This window comes from Ahaetulla prasina, chromosome 2 (genome assembly GCF_028640845.1).
Source record: "Ahaetulla prasina isolate Xishuangbanna chromosome 2, ASM2864084v1, whole genome shotgun sequence".
In the NCBI taxonomy this organism is placed as follows: Eukaryota; Metazoa; Chordata; class Lepidosauria; order Squamata; family Colubridae; genus Ahaetulla; species Ahaetulla prasina.
Genome location: NC_080540.1, coordinates 173,910,938 through 173,928,057, shown reverse-complemented (window position 1 = coordinate 173,928,057; position 17,120 = coordinate 173,910,938). Strand labels below are relative to the sequence as shown.

The window sequence follows — 17,120 nt, the reverse complement described above, 5'->3', positions numbered from 1 at the left end:
TATGGTCATCGGTAGATAAGTGTTACTTACTCCAGCAGTTCCTCTCAAGCGTTTCCTAACCTTGGCACCCTGCAAATGCATGGATGTCAGCTGTAAAAATTCTTAGCAACAGCTGTATTGGCTGGAGAATTTTCAGATTTGACGTTTATGTACTTGGAGATCATTCAAGCTGGAAAAAATGACCTTTTGGTGTCTTTTATACACTCTTGTAGAGTCAATTTGGTGTAGTGGTTAAGGCAACAGGCTAGAAACACGGAGACAGTGAATTCTAGTCCTGCTTTAGACACAAAGCTAACTGGGTGACCTTGGGCTAGTCACTTTATCTCAGCCTTAGGAAGGAGACAATAGCAAACACTTCTGAATAACCTTGCCAAGAAAACTATGGTGACTTGCCCAAGCAGTTTGAGAATTGGACACAACTGGATGAGAGAAAAGAAAAATACTCTGTAATTAGTGAATCCTCTATCCTTGATTCCTCTGGATGACTGTCAATTGTTGTTGGTAATAGTGACCTAGTGGGGCTGACACCTATGTCTTGCCTCTAATAGGGACACACTTCCTTTTCCATGTACAAAGTACAGCATCTGTTAGAGTTCATTTTTGAGTTTTTTTAAAAAAATAGGGCAGGTAGTATTTGGCTAGTTATATTTGCTAACTAAAATAAATACAGATTTAAATTTGGGAAGGAAAATGTCAAATATCCAGATGGCAAAAGTGTACTCCATGCTTTTCAGTCCATATTAAAAAGGATTTTTTAAAAAAGATAAAAGGATGAAAAAAGATGGCACCTGCCAAGAGTCAGTCTGTCTGTCTGTCCGTCTGTCAACACACAGGCCCTCTTTTCTTCTTTTTTCTTTTTGCTACTGTTCACTCTCTGTGTGTGAGAGAGAAAGAGAGAGTGAGAGAGGTAACTATAATGTTCATGGATTCATCCAACTGTGGTGCTTTATTTTCAGCGAATGGTACATGAATGGGCAAATTTTAATAGTTGTCGTCAGCGTTAGTGTCATCCTGCCCTTGGCTCTGATGAAACATTTAGGTAAGTGAAAGAAAGTGTTTGTCCTGTGTTCTGCTTGTGCATGCTTGGATAAATATTGCCTGATCATGTGTATGTACTTTTTTGCGTCACTGCTGGTTTTCTACCTTAAGAGTTCAAGGCAAAATTGTGGCATTTCAGTCTATGAGTTTGAGGCATAAACAACAGTGCTACCCCCAACTGGAAGGAATCATCATTGCTTCCTATGAGGATCTTCTGTTGACATTGATCTTGCAACCTATTGTTGCAGAGAATAATATTAGGAGAAAAGCGATAGTGTTTCCCCCCCCCCACCAGTATGTGCATTGCTAAATTCAATTGCATTGACTTTCCAAATTGGAATTTTGATTGAATTTAAACTGTGAACTCAAATCTGATACATCTTAAGTTAATTCAATTCATCTGGGCTGACAGAAGATTTTCACCTGGGTGTGCTTGCATTTTTATCATCTGATTAAATAAATTAATACAATCATAGAATGTAAGGGTTAAAAAAGTTCTGGGAAGAGCCTCTAATCCAATCTCTCACTCAATGTAGTAATCCAATAGAATGGCATTGAATTGGTCCATTTGGAATTTAGTTGATCACCCATGTTGTAAACTTAATATTCAAAATTAAATCAATCCTTCCATACCCAATCAACAATTATGCAGTTTATGTAATAAATAAATGTAAATTGAACAAAGCCCAATATGTCACTTTGATAAACATACTAAAAAAGTGCATTTTTTCTGGTTGCTTTGTTATTTCTGTTTTCTACATTGGAATTTGTTGTTTGCAATTGTTAAACATCCTCCAAGGCTAAACTCTCTACACTCTTTCCCCCAAATTTTCCCTATAATATAGATGTTGAATTTGAGAAGACCATTGCCTCAATTTAGAACTAAGGATGCTGTCCAAGTTAAATTATTTTAAGAGCAGATATATCTAATTAATGATGGCTTTCTTTTCCATATTTAGCTTTCTTTGCTGTGAAATCTTTTGAGAGGCTTTTTATCAAGATCCTGTTTATAAGATTGATGCAATTCCTTTGTTCCCTTCCTTTTTTTCCACAGGTTATCTTGGTTACACCAGTGGACTGTCTCTCACCTGTATGTGTTTCTTTCTCATCTCGGTGAGTTACATAATTCCCAGAAACTCTGGCTTCTCCCGGAAAGAAAAAGTGCCAGATAGGAAATATGTGCCACAATTCTCCAAGAGATTTTCAATCAGAATAGAGCTGGAATAGAGCTGGAAAGGACCTTGGAGGTCTTCTAGTCCATCCCCCTGCTCTAGCAGGAGACTCATTTCATAGAAGTGGCTGCCCAGGCTTTTCTTAAAAACCTCCAGTGATGAAGCCCCTACAACTTCTGAAGGCAAGCTGTTCCACTGTTTTAAGTGTCCTCAGTGTTAGGAAGTTTCTCCTTAATTCCAGATTGCTTCTCTCCTTGATTAGTTTCCATCCATTGTTTCTTGCCTTGCCTTCTGGTGCTTTGGAAAATCGCAGTTCGGAAAAAGTGTGCAATTGCTGCCTTTTTATCTTTTTATGAGTTTTATCTCTCATTTACTCTTTCCTGAATGCTCACCATCCATTTTCCATTCCTACCACAAAGGTAATTTACAAGAAATTCCAGATCCCTTGTCCCTTCAATGATACTCTGGTGGTCAATTGCACCATGGAGTCCAGTCATGATGCCTGTAGTGCTGAAGTCTTTCCTCTCAATTCTCAGGTTAGTATGAAAGTATCTGAATCTAGTGAAATTGAACACGTAATGGTAGAGCAGGGAAATACAGTCTGGCTATATGAGGCCTGCAGAATCTGCTGGTGCAAGTGAATCAATGGACTTTTGTCTGCTACCATGTTCTAATCACATAGTAAGTTTTGTGCCTGAAGGTGTACTTGAAGCTCAATCTCTATGGGTTTAGCCCAGCATCTTAATCTCTATAGCACATTGTTTTCCCCCCCTTTCTTTTATTGAAGTACATCCAGTACTAAAGTCACTGGGATTGGGGGGGGGGCAATAGTATTCCCAGATTATTCCTAGTAATTGTACCCAGAATTACGGATTTTCTTTGAGAAGGAGAACAATATTCTGCAAGTATAAAATTCTTTGGTAACGTTTGAAGAAGCTCTTTAAGTTATACCCAGATTTTTCAGGGGTGCGTGTAACTTTGAGATCTCAGGTTGAGTACTTATATAACAAATCAAGAAGAAACTGTGAAGTCGATGGAGGTAGAAAAAGCAATTGATAAAATAGCATTTTTTTGTTCCCATTTTTCCTGTAAAAATATATACTGTAATGTATTTATAATTCAATGAAAATTAAAAATAAACCCTGCTTTCTAATTTTACTAATAAAGTTTTCAGTAAAATAGTCCTGCTGCTCTGTATTTACTCACAATAACTTCAATATATGTACGAGAAAGAGCAATCTAGAAATTCTGAGTTCCAGACCTTCTGTTTAGAACAAAAACTGAACTATTTTTTCTTTCCTTTCTCTAGACTGCATACGCAATCCCCATCTTGGCATTTGCCTTTGTTTGCCATCCAGAAGTGCTTCCTATTTACACCGAACTGCGCAGGTGAGAAAACTTAACAGCATCAGTGGAAAGGTTCTGAATTTTCTGAAAGAATATGTGGAATAGCAGAAGGACAATATGCAAAATAATTTGGACTTTGTGGAGGAAAAAATGCTAAAAAATAGCAATAGTACTTAGACCAGGGCTGGGCAAATATGGCCCCTTTATGACCTATGGACTTCAACTCCCAGAATTCCTGAGCCAGCATGCTGGCTCAGGAATTCTGGGAGTTGAAGTCCATAGGTCATAAAGGGGCCATAGTTGCCCAGCCCTGACTTAGACTGAGACTTATGTACCGCTTATACAGTGCTTTATAGCCCTCTCTAAGTGGTTTACAGAGTCCGCATATTTCCCCCAACAATCTGGATCCTCGGTTTACCCACCTCAGAAGGATGGAAGGCTAAGTCAACCTTGAGCCTGGTGAGATTTGAACTGCCAAATTGCAGGCAGGCAGCAGGCAGCAGAAATAGCAGAAATAGCCTGCAGTACTGCACTCTTAACTACTGCGCCACTACAACACTACGACTCATCGATTCATTTAGTCATGTTCCCAATGAAAAGTGGGAAGGGCAGTGCTGGATGGGGAAGAAACAGACATGGTTAACTGCACTATTCCTAGTTTTCCAGTGTTATACCTTCCAGGTTTGTGAGCTACAATATCTGTTATCCCTAATCTGTGAGGGATTATGGGAATTATTGTTACGGCAGATTCGAGGATAATACATTGGAAAAGGCTCAAATGAAATACTTTTCTTTGGGACTCTTTCAGTTATGGTGGGGGAACAGGAAGATAGAATATGTAGGAGATCAAAATCCATCTTCTAAAGCTTGGGAGGTTATTGGGGGCTAGTGCTTTCGCACCCAGAGTTTGACATCATCAGAACAAGCCCCACTCATCTGTTTCAGTCATTTTTATGGTTGGTCATAAGTGGTTCCCACTTTGGGGGAAGTGACATTATTCCCTGAAGAAGATAGCCCTGATCCCCGACTGATTTGACAAAACGAAACAAAATTGTTCAAGATGTGGAGTTTCTGTATATAACATCTACCAAAAAGTCTTTTGCACTAAAAAAATAAAAAAAAAATAAAACCACAGTAGTCTTTGTCAGGTAAGCAGCAGCTTCATGCCTCACATGAAGTTTGTTGCTGAGAGATACAGCAGGACCTCAAAAATACAGAGTTGTGGCCAGATGGACCAAGCTCAAGATTGTGAAATGCAGATCAGAAATAGGCCAGCAAAGTATGCTTTGGTGATAGAAAGGGTAATAAAATGGAGGGTATTCCCCCCTTGTTCTTTCAAGGTAAATGTACATAACCTGCAATAACTATTGGGGGATTTCCAAACAGTGAAGTCTTGCTATCAGTCCAAAGACAACTAGTTCATTTTTTCTGCTTTGTGGATGTTTTTTTTTTTTATAAATGGAAAAAGAAAAAAAAAGCATGGCAAAACCTAGATGGGCAGCAGCTATTGGACACTGTCACTTGGACCTCCCTTTCCTCCCTGACTGAATTCCAAGAACAAGCAGAGGAATTGTTAATGGGACTGTGGACTGATGTGAAGGGCAAGTCTAGCAGGACCTGAGGAGAAGATGAAGGATTTGCTTAACAAGAAGCTGAAGATGCATTGTTCCCTGCAGAAAATAAAGCCTCTGGTTAGCAGTTTGGTAAACCACCTTTGATTCTGGAACAGTAATCTGGATTTCTGGATTTCGATATAGTACCAGGTGGAATGCAGATCTGGGGTTATGAATGGAGTAGAAACACGTAGCATGGCCCTTTAGGTTCCCGCAAGGCCTCTCTTTGGAAGGAGGCCCTCATGGGAGCACAATCAAGGACTTGGTAGGTTTCAGCAGCAAGGATTAGAAGCTCAAACTTCTGATTTGGTCTACCAACTCACTCATCCATTTTGTGAAGGAACTGGAGACCTAATTAAGTTTTAATGAGGTCTGAAATTTGTGTCTTGCTTAGGGCTTCAAAGCGTCGAATGCAGAATGTAGCCAATGTCTCCATCCTGGCCATGTTTTCCATGTATCTGCTGACAGCTATCTTTGGTTACCTCACCTTTTATGGTAAGGGACAACTCCCCTCAGGATGTACTATTGGGGGTGCCACTTAATTCTCTTTCATACACAGGAAAGGAAGAATTTCCCTCTTTGGTTGACCTCCATGGCTACAAGAGGTATGATGCTTAATTGTTACATGTTGTCTTTGATTGTAGTCCTTCCTTTTATATATGCAGAAGACAGACTGGAAATAATAGAAACAAAGTATAAGCATAAAGCAATTAAATATAACTAATATCTTCTCTGGTTAAAACATATAAGAAAACTGAGATGATTTCTTAAATTTTCCATGAAAATCATGGAAGGAAAAAATATCTGCTACCTATTACCCTTCACCTTTCTTTAAGAAGCAAAAATGTCGTAAATGGATCGCCTTCCCTCTCCAGGGATGGGAGATATTTCTCAGCTGGCTCCACAGAGCTCTTTCTCATGACATTTGAAAGAAGAAATGAATTCCCATTTGCATTGGCTGAGTCGGAGTTTTTCAGAACAGCTACCTCTAATGGACTACCCTTCCCCAACAGGAACATATTTGGAAAGGAGAGGAACATTTCAGAAGTCTATTTTCAGAAGCCAGCCCTCTGTAGAGATGTGAAATGCTTCTTTTTATATTGGATAAGCAAAATATTTTCGTATGTTATGCTTCCTCCATTGGCATCTTCTTTTTCTGTGCAAAAGCTGAAATAAAAAAGTACATATGCCATGTTTTTTTTTTAACATGCAAGCAATAGGATAAAAATACCCTCTTAAGAATGTGTATATATCATAACTGTCAGATCCGGTGGCAACATGACCTCCTTCCAGCCTGTTTGTAAGATATTTCTTGTTCTGATTGTTTTCCATGTAGTTCCATCTTTGGACTAAAAAGGAAGCACACAGGCTGAATTCGTTTCTTGAGGATGTTTCTATTTGAACCGTTCCTCACATTACCAATGAAAAATATGTAGTCCTTTTAAAAGAGGACAGGAAAGGTACTGCAGATCACTCACATCCATATCTCACAGACTTTGTAGTGAGACATTCATGAGTATTCAGTGAAGTGTCTGGTGCCTTTCATTCTCCAAAATACACACTTCTGAACCTTGTGTAACAAGAGCAGTAGTTGGTTTTTAAAGCTTGTACCAAGGACATCTACATTTAAAACACTTTGTCTCTGGGGAATTAATATAACAAAGAACATCAAATTAAAACAGGACATTTGGATTTTAAATACGTTTTTATGCATAGGTAAAGAACAAGTAGGGGGAAGCCCATATACAGTTACCATATATTAAGGCAATTGAAATTATAAACCATTTATACATTTTATCAATATCTTTTTAATACAATGGAACTTCTGAAACAGGACAAGCTTGCATTGATTTGCAGAGGGTAGCAACTACATGAAGAAGTTGCTTTGCTTAAGTGAAGAAGTAAAAGATCAGAGAAGGGCAGAATATGCAAGAGCTACAATGGAAGTTCTGTTTGTCTGCAATTTTTGTAAAGATCCCATGATTCCAGAGTCTCATCTGGAAGTGCTAGTGTCTGAAAATATTCTCTTTAATACCAGGGTTACAGAGTAGTGGCCAAAATTGTGGAAACCTTTGGGGAAAAGTGTATTTTTGAGGTTTGATTACTAATAACACCACTTTTTTTTTGGGGGGGGGTGTTTCAAGATAATCATATTCCACTGCTGGAAAGGCCTGGGAATAGCCCAGACCTTAACCCAATTGAAAATCTATGGAGCCGACTAAAGACACTTGTTAGTCAGAAGCGACCCAGCAATAAAACCCAGTTAATAAAGCAATCATTCAATCTTGGTTTCACATTATAACAGCTGCAGACCTAAAAGACTTGATTCACTCCATGGGAAGATGTTGTAAGGCCATAATTCATGCTAAAGGTTACTCAACTAAGTATTAACTGACATGGTGATAATTTTTGTATATCTCATTTTTTCTACATGTTTCACTTTTCTTCTTTAACTGCTATTCTAATAGCAAATCCTTCATAAAAGTTATTGCATTACATTCTTGATTAAATTATCTTTCCATTGATATGTAATTTTATGGTACTCCTCCAAAAAAAAAAAAAGTGGTGTTATTAGCTAGTTTTAGAAAAGATAGTTTTCCACAATTTTGGCCACTACTGTATATAAAAATTACAGGAGAGTTAAAGACCTGGGAGTTTTGTTCCTTTTTTTCCTAAATCTTACAGCAAAAGAGGAGCAGCCTTTTAATGGTCAAAGGTCATAAGTAATATTGAGGCTGGGGCACAGGGCCACAAAGGGATTGGTGTTGCATCTCATATGTCAGCAAGGCTGAGTTTGGAGAGTTTCTTCCTCTGATTATTTGTTGAGCTGTGACTACATACTTCAGGGTTTGCATGAAAATTTTATTCTGTTCCTCGTCTCAAAAGAAATGGGAGAATGAACTTTCAGTAACGTGATCCAAAGGGGATTCCATAGACACCCCTCCAAAAGAAATGAAGGGAACACCTGTAGCGCTGAGCCACAAGTGTTCCACTCCTGTTCTACAGCCTCCTTCTTTCTGATATCTAAATGCCTTCCTTCTGTTTTTGCCAGGGAATGTTGAAGCAGAGATGTTGCATACCTACATCAAAGTTGACCCTCTAGACAAACTTATACTTAGTGTGCGATTGGCTGTACTCCTAGCTGTGACCCTCACTGTGCCAGTGGTTCTGTTCCCGGTAAGATCTTTCTCTCCCATTGTAGTTTATAGTAGTTTACCACCACGCCTCCTTAATCCTAGGTCAGCGAGCTCTGTGTGATTGCTCTCTTTTCTGCTCTTCAACTCCAGTGTCAAATTTGGAGTTGGCAAATTTAAGCCACTCATAATGGGAATGGGTCCATACAATTTTTACTATGTCTAAATTTGTGGAGCACAATACTTAGAAATATTCTTACCGTGTTTTCTCCTGCTTTCTTTTCACATCCTGTTTCTGCATTGTAAGCTCATTGTAATCAAGGGCCTTTCTTCTTACCCTGAGACATAAATAGCCAAAAGGCAGAAAGGCTAATAATAAAAAGCAAACAATCATTGTAGTTTATTAGAATGATACAAGCAGCTTCGTGTAGAGTATTTCCATAATGATAGCTCTGCAAGACAGGCTAGCTTGTTGTCTGCAATAAGAAATGTGAATGGAGAAGAAGTAATGAAACTTTACCAGTTCAAGTTAACTATGCTTTCTCTGAAGTGCCATAAGTTCAGGAAAGTGGTTAACCAGGAATGTTTTCGGATAATGAACTGCAACTACTAAACCACATTTTAGCCTAGCCGATGAACTCAAGTTATCTGATTTGTGGTCCAGCCCAATTGTTAGTCCTTGTTTAGTGACTGCCTCATACAACAACTGTTTGTAATTACAACAGAATGAAAAAATAACTTTGTCACCAAGCCTCACATTTATGACCTCAGGTCTGTAAAACAAAGGAAAGCTGAAGTAAGATCATCAGTATAGTCACAGTTTCATTTAGTGACCACTTCGCTTAATGACTGATTTGCCAATCCCAACTGTGGTCTAAACTAAACTACCTGTAATTGAGTAAACTATGATTCAGTTAATCATGGGAAAAGGAAGTTGTGTGAACTGAATAGTATACGTCAATCTCCAAATAGACAATTATTTATATATGTAAAGCAGGTCCCTCTCTACATAAATCTCTTTGCTAAAGACACCCTGTACTCCTAGATCCGCAGAGCTATCCAGCACTTGCTATTCCCCAAGAAAGATTTCAGTTGGATCCGTCACGTCATCATTGCCATCTGCCTGCTTTTCATTGTCAACCTCCTTGTCATTTTTGTGCCAAACATCAAGGATATTTTTGGAGTCATTGGTAAGCATGGGACACTTTTCTGCCTATGTGAGATTGCACTTTAGCTATGGATTTACTGCCAATGCTGTATTGGGTGTTTTCATGTGCTGAACAAACAGAATTCTCAGCTACCCAGTTCTTCCTTCTTTACCAGCATGATACATGTAATAGTCAAGTTGCATTCATTTGAAACTATGGTTCATTTGAACTATGCATTGCATTCATTTGAACTATGGTTTGTTTAAAAGAATATATTGAAAATCTTGTATATGTTGACTATAGACATTTTTGCCTAGCATTAAATAGGGATCCAGTAACTGCAATCAACTGAATAGGAAAAACTATCTAACAAAATATACAAAAGTAAAATAAGAATTCATTCAGACCATAAGATGGCGCTGATCTGCTACCAACAAAAGTAAGAGATCAGTAGGGTGGAATTTCTGAATGTTTGGTTCAAACCAACAGAAAAGACATAACTTTAAACTGTGCATACATAAAACAATGATTGAGCTTTTTGTACTAACTACGCCTTTATTTTATTTCCGTCAAGAAAAGATATGTGCATCAGATTTTTTCATTTCTGATTCAATTTATTTGATTTACAATTCAATTTCATTTCAATTTATGATTTCTTTTTTTATTTTCTGAAAGTTTCAAAGATTAATTTGGAAGTGAAGAAGAATGATCTTTGCTTTCTCCTCTCCATTGTCGATCACTGTTTCTTGGTTATCTTCCTTGCCCCAGGGAACTGCCTGCAGTTTCCCAAAACAACAATCCCAAGTTCTCCTGGAGAAAGAGGGAAAGGGGAAATTTTGCTTTTGCATAGCGCAGAAGCCCATAACTAGGGAACGATATGTATTAGCTGTATCGGAGCCAATCTAGTATTAGGGCTGAGAGGGGAGCTGTTTGCATTGTGAACGCAGGGTGGTTATTGGCAACATCTGTGTACTTTTTTGCTCAGGTGCCACATCAGCCCCCAGTCTCATCTTCATCCTTCCTAGCATTTTCTACATCCGAATTATCCCCAATGAAAAAGAACCACTACGATCAAGACCCAAAATCCAGGTATTGGCTATTGGCAAGCAGATGGGCGGAGGCTGTACAAGATGGGAGTTATACTAGAGAATTGGAAAAAAGCTTTCTTAAAGGCTTAGTGCAAGAGGCCAGCAGGTTGGAGCTTATTCGGGAATGTGGGTTTCTGTCCAGGCTCCTTTGATTTTTTTCAATCTTTAATCACTGCAACCAGATGAGGTGGTAGTTTTGCACCCAGAATTAGCATGGAGGCATGGAGAGGCGTTTTGGAAGCTAAGGCTGTTGAGCCCAAGGTGATTGGGAACTTGCTGGCAGATGGGATAAGGAATGTTTTCTTATAGATTTTGTTTGGGTTGCTGGGGGCTGTGGGGCCTCTTGTTCCCTCCTAAAAACTCTGAAAAAAAGAGATTATTATGAGGAATAAGTGATTCATGAATGCCTTTCTCTCTCCACAGGCTGCGTGTTTTGCTGCCCTTGGTTTCATTTTCATGGTGATGAGCCTCACTTTTATCATCGTGGACTGGGTAACCACAGGGAAGAGCTCTGGAGTGAGTCACTAGCGAAGCCCACTCCTCACCCCAAGAGACCAGATGGTTCTAACCAGGGAGACCATTCAGTGCCAGAGAAACGGCGGTGCCTTTTGCTGTTTATCCTCACTCATCCTGGAGACACCATAATTACCTGTCCATCACTTTGGAGAAGTGTTGGAAGCCATCCCCTTTGGTGCTATGGCAGTGCAAAGTAATTTGGAACATCTCCGGGGCTTCACCACAGCCCTTCTAAGATCTAGGCCTCTAAATCAGAGCCTCTGAATTTAAGCTCCCTTCATTTGCTGGCTCCTATGGTAGCAGCATTATTTTCCTGGCCATTTTTTTTTTCTCTCCCTGGCGATATTGTGCCATCACCAACAATTGCATGTCTCAGCAAAACGACGTGGGGTTTGGTTTGGGTTTTCTTTGCCCAGGATTATCGTGCTGCCTCTCAACAAGGCTTAGTTTGGCTTTTTTCCCCCCATTCTCCTCTTCCTCCTTTGCCTCCACAGTTATGGAAGGAATTTCAGGCTGGTTTGTCCTTATTTGTCACTGTACCAAATGGTGCCTTGATGTCTCAACAATTGTGACTCTTTATCCTTTGTTATCCAGCATGGAAGAGGGTGGGGGCTGGTTGCTATGGAGGCATAGTGTCTGATATCACTCAGTCTCCTGCCTGATATCACTTAAGACCGCAGCAGTGATACCAACTGACAGCGAAGGAAATGCCATGCCTGGAAGGGTGTGATCAAAGCAACGGACAATCTAATTTATTTGCTCTTATTTAATTTCGACCTGGCTACCAGACCAAAGAATATAAATAACATAGCCATCCTAATGCCTATTTAATCCATGCCACGATTCCAGATTTTTCTGACATAGATGAGGTCTGGGAATCGAGGGAGGAAGGAGAACTAGGGAACCCGGAATCTTGGAAATTTTCTCCCACCCAAGGAGGCAGAGCAGAATGGATCATGTCGATACAGCAGGAGACTCAAGGACTCCCTGCTAGTGGGAGGGGAAAGCAAGTCCCTCAAATTGTGGGAGAATGTTGTTTGCTGTCTCTGAATGATGCTAGGTTTTTTTTCTGAGGCTATCCAGAAAAGTTAATTCTATATACACTACAACACCATCTGGTGATTTCACATTGGTGCATCTCCCTGGGCCCCAGGGATTAAAATTTCTAAGTGCTGCATCTGAGTTTAGGATTCCATTTCTGAAGTATCTGAATGTGAATCTGCTCTTACGGCTGAATCTGCTCTTATTGGCTCGGTTAACTTCAAATGGTGCTGATAATGCAAAATGATAAGAGCCTTGATTGAAAATTGTTGAAAAGACACTAGGAAAAAAAATACTAGAGGCAGGCTGTACAGGTAGTCCTCAATTTACAACCACAATTGAGCCCAAAATTAATTGCCCCATTTTATGACCTTTCTTGCCATATTTGTTAAGTTGTTAAATTAGTAACGCAAATGGTTAAGTGAATCTGGTTTTCCCATTGACTTTGCTTGACAGAAAATTTTGCAAAAGGTGATCACATGACCCCGGCACACTGCAACAATCATAAATATGAGTCAGTGGTCAAGTGTCCGAATGTAAATCACATGACCATGGGGTAGCTGCAACAGTCATAAATGTGAAAAATAAGTCACTTTGTTCAGTGCCGTTGTAACTTCGAATGTTCGCTAAGTGAAGTGTTGTAAGTTGAGTACTACCTGTATTTGCACAAAAAATTTAACCAGGCCGATTACAAATCTAATGGATGAATTTGCATAAAATGCTACACATGATTAGTTTTTTGTGGTTTTACTATGTTGCGTAAACCCACCTAGGTAGTTTAGGGCTCAGTGTGTATGTGAAAATGAGTTAATTGAGAAAATAAATTAATTAAGTGACCACTTTAAGTGTGATACAAGCCAGCAAAGCATTCCTAGATATTTTTCCCCTTTGGAACTGACACACCAGATTTGTTTTTCCCCAACATTTGTACAATAATGTCTTAAATCTTTGTCCTCCAGTATTTTCTCTATGTAATTATTGCTTTTTTCAATTCAGAGATACTGAAGTGGAAGTGAGAGAACAATGGTAGGTTAGTTTTGCTAATCATGGATCACCTTTCGTCTGCCTGGACAGGTGTAGTTTTGTTATGTGCAATGAAACTATTAAGGAATTTAGCAAGTAAGAATGCATCTGTATTTCCACACATATCTTCCCTGTCATCTTCATAGTCACTGACATGAATCTTTTAAATTGCACTTTTCAGAATTTTTAAAAATATTCTCTCTCCCCATCTTTCCCACCACAATAGCACTTACATGTAAAGATAGTTTAACAAAACTAAATACTGCTATTCCAGCAGAACATGCCACTTTATTTTTGTATTTTGAGACGTTTATGTGTAAGTCACCTTTTTGAGTCATTCTTGAATTAGTCGCATTAAAAGGTGTCATAGTAAAAACTTGAAAAAGTGTTAAAAAAGCTTTTAAGTTGAAAGTTGATACTTTTCTTTGAATCGTTAGTCCTATAATTCTGAAGATTAAAACCCCCTGAATTATGGATCTTTCATTGCAATTTTGCATGTCCCTTGACAGTGAATGGCTGGAAACTAAATCTTTGGGTAGGAAGGTAGTAAGCCCAGCCTGACAAAGACAATCTCTGTTCCATTATTCATCTTCTTTTTAATCTCTAGTTATTTGGTATCTTTCTGCCTTTTGTTCCCCTTTTTATTTATCTTTTCCTTATACAGAAATAACAGAAATTATTCTTTATTTTAGGTGTACATTTCATCAAGTGTTAATACTTCTTGTAGCAATGCCTGATTGCTAATTGCTTGCTCACACTTAAGGGTTATCTTTTTAAATGCACTTATATGACATCTCTGATAAAAACTATCTAATGAAAGAAAGCCTATTAGATCTAAGGGAGCTTGGTCCTCTGTCAGAACTCTCAGGAATGTTCCTCTTTCTATAGAAATTCTTTTGTAATCTGAACCTTTGGCTTGGGACATAGCCTCCAAAACAGAAAACAAATTTGATCTGTCATCTGCACAACACCTTTAATCTTGAGTCTATTATACCACAAATACCTCAGTGTGATTTTGAAAATGAAAGAGAATGGAAGGGTTCCTTTGACCAGCCTATCTCTAGTTTATGTAATAAGTTCTGCATTATCTACATTTATTCTTCAGATTTTTTAAAGCTTTTATTTGCTGCTTCTTGTTTATCTATCAGTTAAAGAACTGTTAGGGATTCAATGTTTTTCCATTGAGAAGGTGAGATTCTGGAGGACCTAATTGAATGACATGATTTCCTTTAGATAATAATTAAGCGTTTTCCTCCGAGCAACATAAATCGCACATTGTAGCTTTGCTCTGCTGATTGCCATATGCTAAATAAATAAATAAATCTGATTAATCTTATCTAATTTGAAAAGGCAATACTCTTAGAAATACATCAATGTGGTACACATATTGTCCAGAACAATAGTCATTATTTGTGCTGCAACATACTTAGACAGTACATGCAGCAGCTCTGTGCCTTTAAAAGTTAAATTAGAAGTGGTTTGTATCTTTACCAAAGGGTTTCATATGCTCAGCAAAAATGAGAGCACTATTCCAAGGTAGTAATACTACTAGGGCTGTGCCTCTTAAAATGCTTTCCCTCCACCAATCTGTAAAGTATACATGAGTTAACTTCGAATGGTTTAAAATGTGCTGATAGTCTGTAAATAGAAATCTAATCATTAAAAATCTTGTTGGTACATTATAATAATTATCCAAACAATTTCAGCAATATTATCTTATTTTTTGGTCATTCCAGAGGGAATACCCCTAGCTTTCTCCCCCCACCCCCAAAATCTGTTACATCATTCATCTTGTCTTTTCCAGTTAGAATGAGAAATTGTCATAATTTGCAAAACTTATGATCATGGCCAGAGTATTCTTTTTATTTAATTTGTATGGTGTATTACAAAGTAAGCCCCATGTTTGGTACCTTTATCTTCTGCTACATATCTGGTAATATACATTGAACTTTGAAATTCTAAACAGATTCATTACTTGGGAGTGGTATTCAATTAATTCTTCCCAATTATGGAACAAACTTCATCCGTAGAACAAGCACAATATCAAAATCTGTTTCTGAACACAGGGCAAAGGAGGGTAGAAGAATTCTGAAGTGGAGGGTGGCTTGTACAACATAGGAAGCAGAAACACTCAAATTGAAGTTTTGCATAAAGGGGGGGGGACATCCTTTGCTGAACCTGTTTGTCCTATTGCTGCTCATAGTTTATCAGATTCTGAGAAGGAGCAACTTCACACATCGTAATAGACCTGTGCTTCTTCAAAACCAATGCCACTGAGTGTCATGCTGTTCCCGTTTAATGGGTAAATGCCTGAGCTTTTTGCTCTTCTTGGCTTACTAACTTTGAGTTCACAAGCTGACTATAAGGTGGTCAGATACAAAACAGATCCTAATAGCATGTGTAAAAGAAAAATTCATTAGAAAAGAATTGTTGCTGACACTCCCTCTACAGCGCAGCTATTTAAAACTTTCTTGCAGCCAGCTGCCTGCACTACATGCATGCTTGTAAGCATCTGAGGAGAAACTGAGGTAATGTCCTCACTAATGACTTGAAGCATGCTTATAGCATCACCAAACTACAGTGATGGGAGGCCTATTAGGGAACAATAATGGTTGGATGATTCTAGTGGGCAGTTGCTAGTGGGGGAATGGTGGCTTAGCAACTGCAGCCTTTTCCTCCTAGCCCAGCTGTAATTCAAAGTAGTGGGAATGTAAGGTGAAACATCTAGTAGAGCAGAATTCACAATTGAGCCCCTAGCTTGGAAACCTGATACCTTCTGGGAGACTTTGACTCTCCGCTGACCTGTGGAAATCCACACCTTAATTTCTTATCCAAATGAAATAAGTACCTCACTGCAACACTTCTACCCCACTAGGATCTGGATGGCCTCAGCTTTTTTACTTCTTTGTTTTTCATTAAATGGGGCTGGCTTTCTGCTTGGAATAGTAATGGGATCCAGATTTAAGGGAGGAGGGAACACATTCAAAATGTGAACTTGATATAAGGACACAGTATTTGTATAATTTTGGTATTCAATAAAGAACTGTTGACCTTGTACTGTGTATTCAATTTGTTTTTATTATTTAGAACGTCTTTATCCAACTTGGACATGATGGTTTTATATGTGTCCGTATGCTCATTTATGTGTGAAAACATATTCCTTTTTATTGACATACCTGCTATAAGTAATCCTTGTTTAGCAACCACAGTGGGACCCAGCCATTCAGTTCTTTCGCAAAATGGTCGTTTGTGAAATCATAGTTGTGCTTATGATCTTACTTCAGCTTTCCTTTGCTTCACAGACCTAAAAATGTAGTAAATACGAGGATTGGTTGCTTTTTCATCACCATCGTAGCTGTGAATGATTGTTAAATGAGGCAGTCACTAAATGAAGAATATTTATTTATTTATTTATTTATTTATTTTGTCACAACAATATATGTAAGTATCATACAAAAGATTATATAATATATAAACACATATATGAGTAAATATAAGGAGGTATAAGCATACATATAGGAAGAAGAAAAGAAAAAAAACAATAGGACAGGAACGGTAGGCACGTTTGTGCGCTTATGCATGCCCCTTATGGTCCTCTTAGGAATGGGGTGAGGTCAATAGTAGAAAGTTTTTGGATAAAACTTTTAGGATTATGGGAAGAGACCACAGAGTCAGGTAAAGTATTCCAAGCACTGATGATTCTGTTACAGAAGTCATATTTTCTGCAATCTAGATTAAAGCGGTTGACATTAAGTTTAAATCTATTAGTTGCTCTAGTATTATTGCAATTAAAGCTGAAGTAGTCTTTAACAGGAAGGACATTACAATAGATGATTCTGTGAGTTAAGCTTAGGTCATGTCAAAGGCGACGGAGTTCCAAGTTTTCTAAGCCTAGGATTTCAAGTCTGGTGGGATAGGGTATTTTATTGTCTTCAGAGGAATGGAGAACTCTTCTTGTAAAATATTTCTGGACACGTTCAATTGTATTGATGTCAGAGAT

General features: G+C 38.4%; 1 protein-coding gene across 3 annotated transcripts in view; it reads left to right on the top strand.

Moving 5' to 3' along the window:
* SLC38A5 (solute carrier family 38 member 5) overlaps positions 1-16,175 on the top strand; it is a 44,005-nt gene extending 27,830 nt beyond the window's left edge. For all 3 annotated transcript variants that reach the window (XM_058166313.1, XM_058166311.1, XM_058166312.1), the window contains 9 exons: positions 957-1,039; positions 2,093-2,151; positions 2,630-2,746; positions 3,520-3,599; positions 5,565-5,665; positions 8,223-8,347; positions 9,350-9,494; positions 10,438-10,541; positions 10,964-16,175. In XM_058166313.1, the coding sequence (XP_058022296.1) occupies positions 957-1,039; positions 2,093-2,151; positions 2,630-2,746; positions 3,520-3,599; positions 5,565-5,665; positions 8,223-8,347; positions 9,350-9,494; positions 10,438-10,541; positions 10,964-11,068 (919 nt within the window). In that variant the 3' untranslated portion in view covers positions 11,069-16,175. The remainder of the gene's footprint in view (positions 1-956; positions 1,040-2,092; positions 2,152-2,629; positions 2,747-3,519; positions 3,600-5,564; positions 5,666-8,222; positions 8,348-9,349; positions 9,495-10,437; positions 10,542-10,963) is intronic.
* Positions 16,176-17,120: the final 945 nt, after the last annotated feature.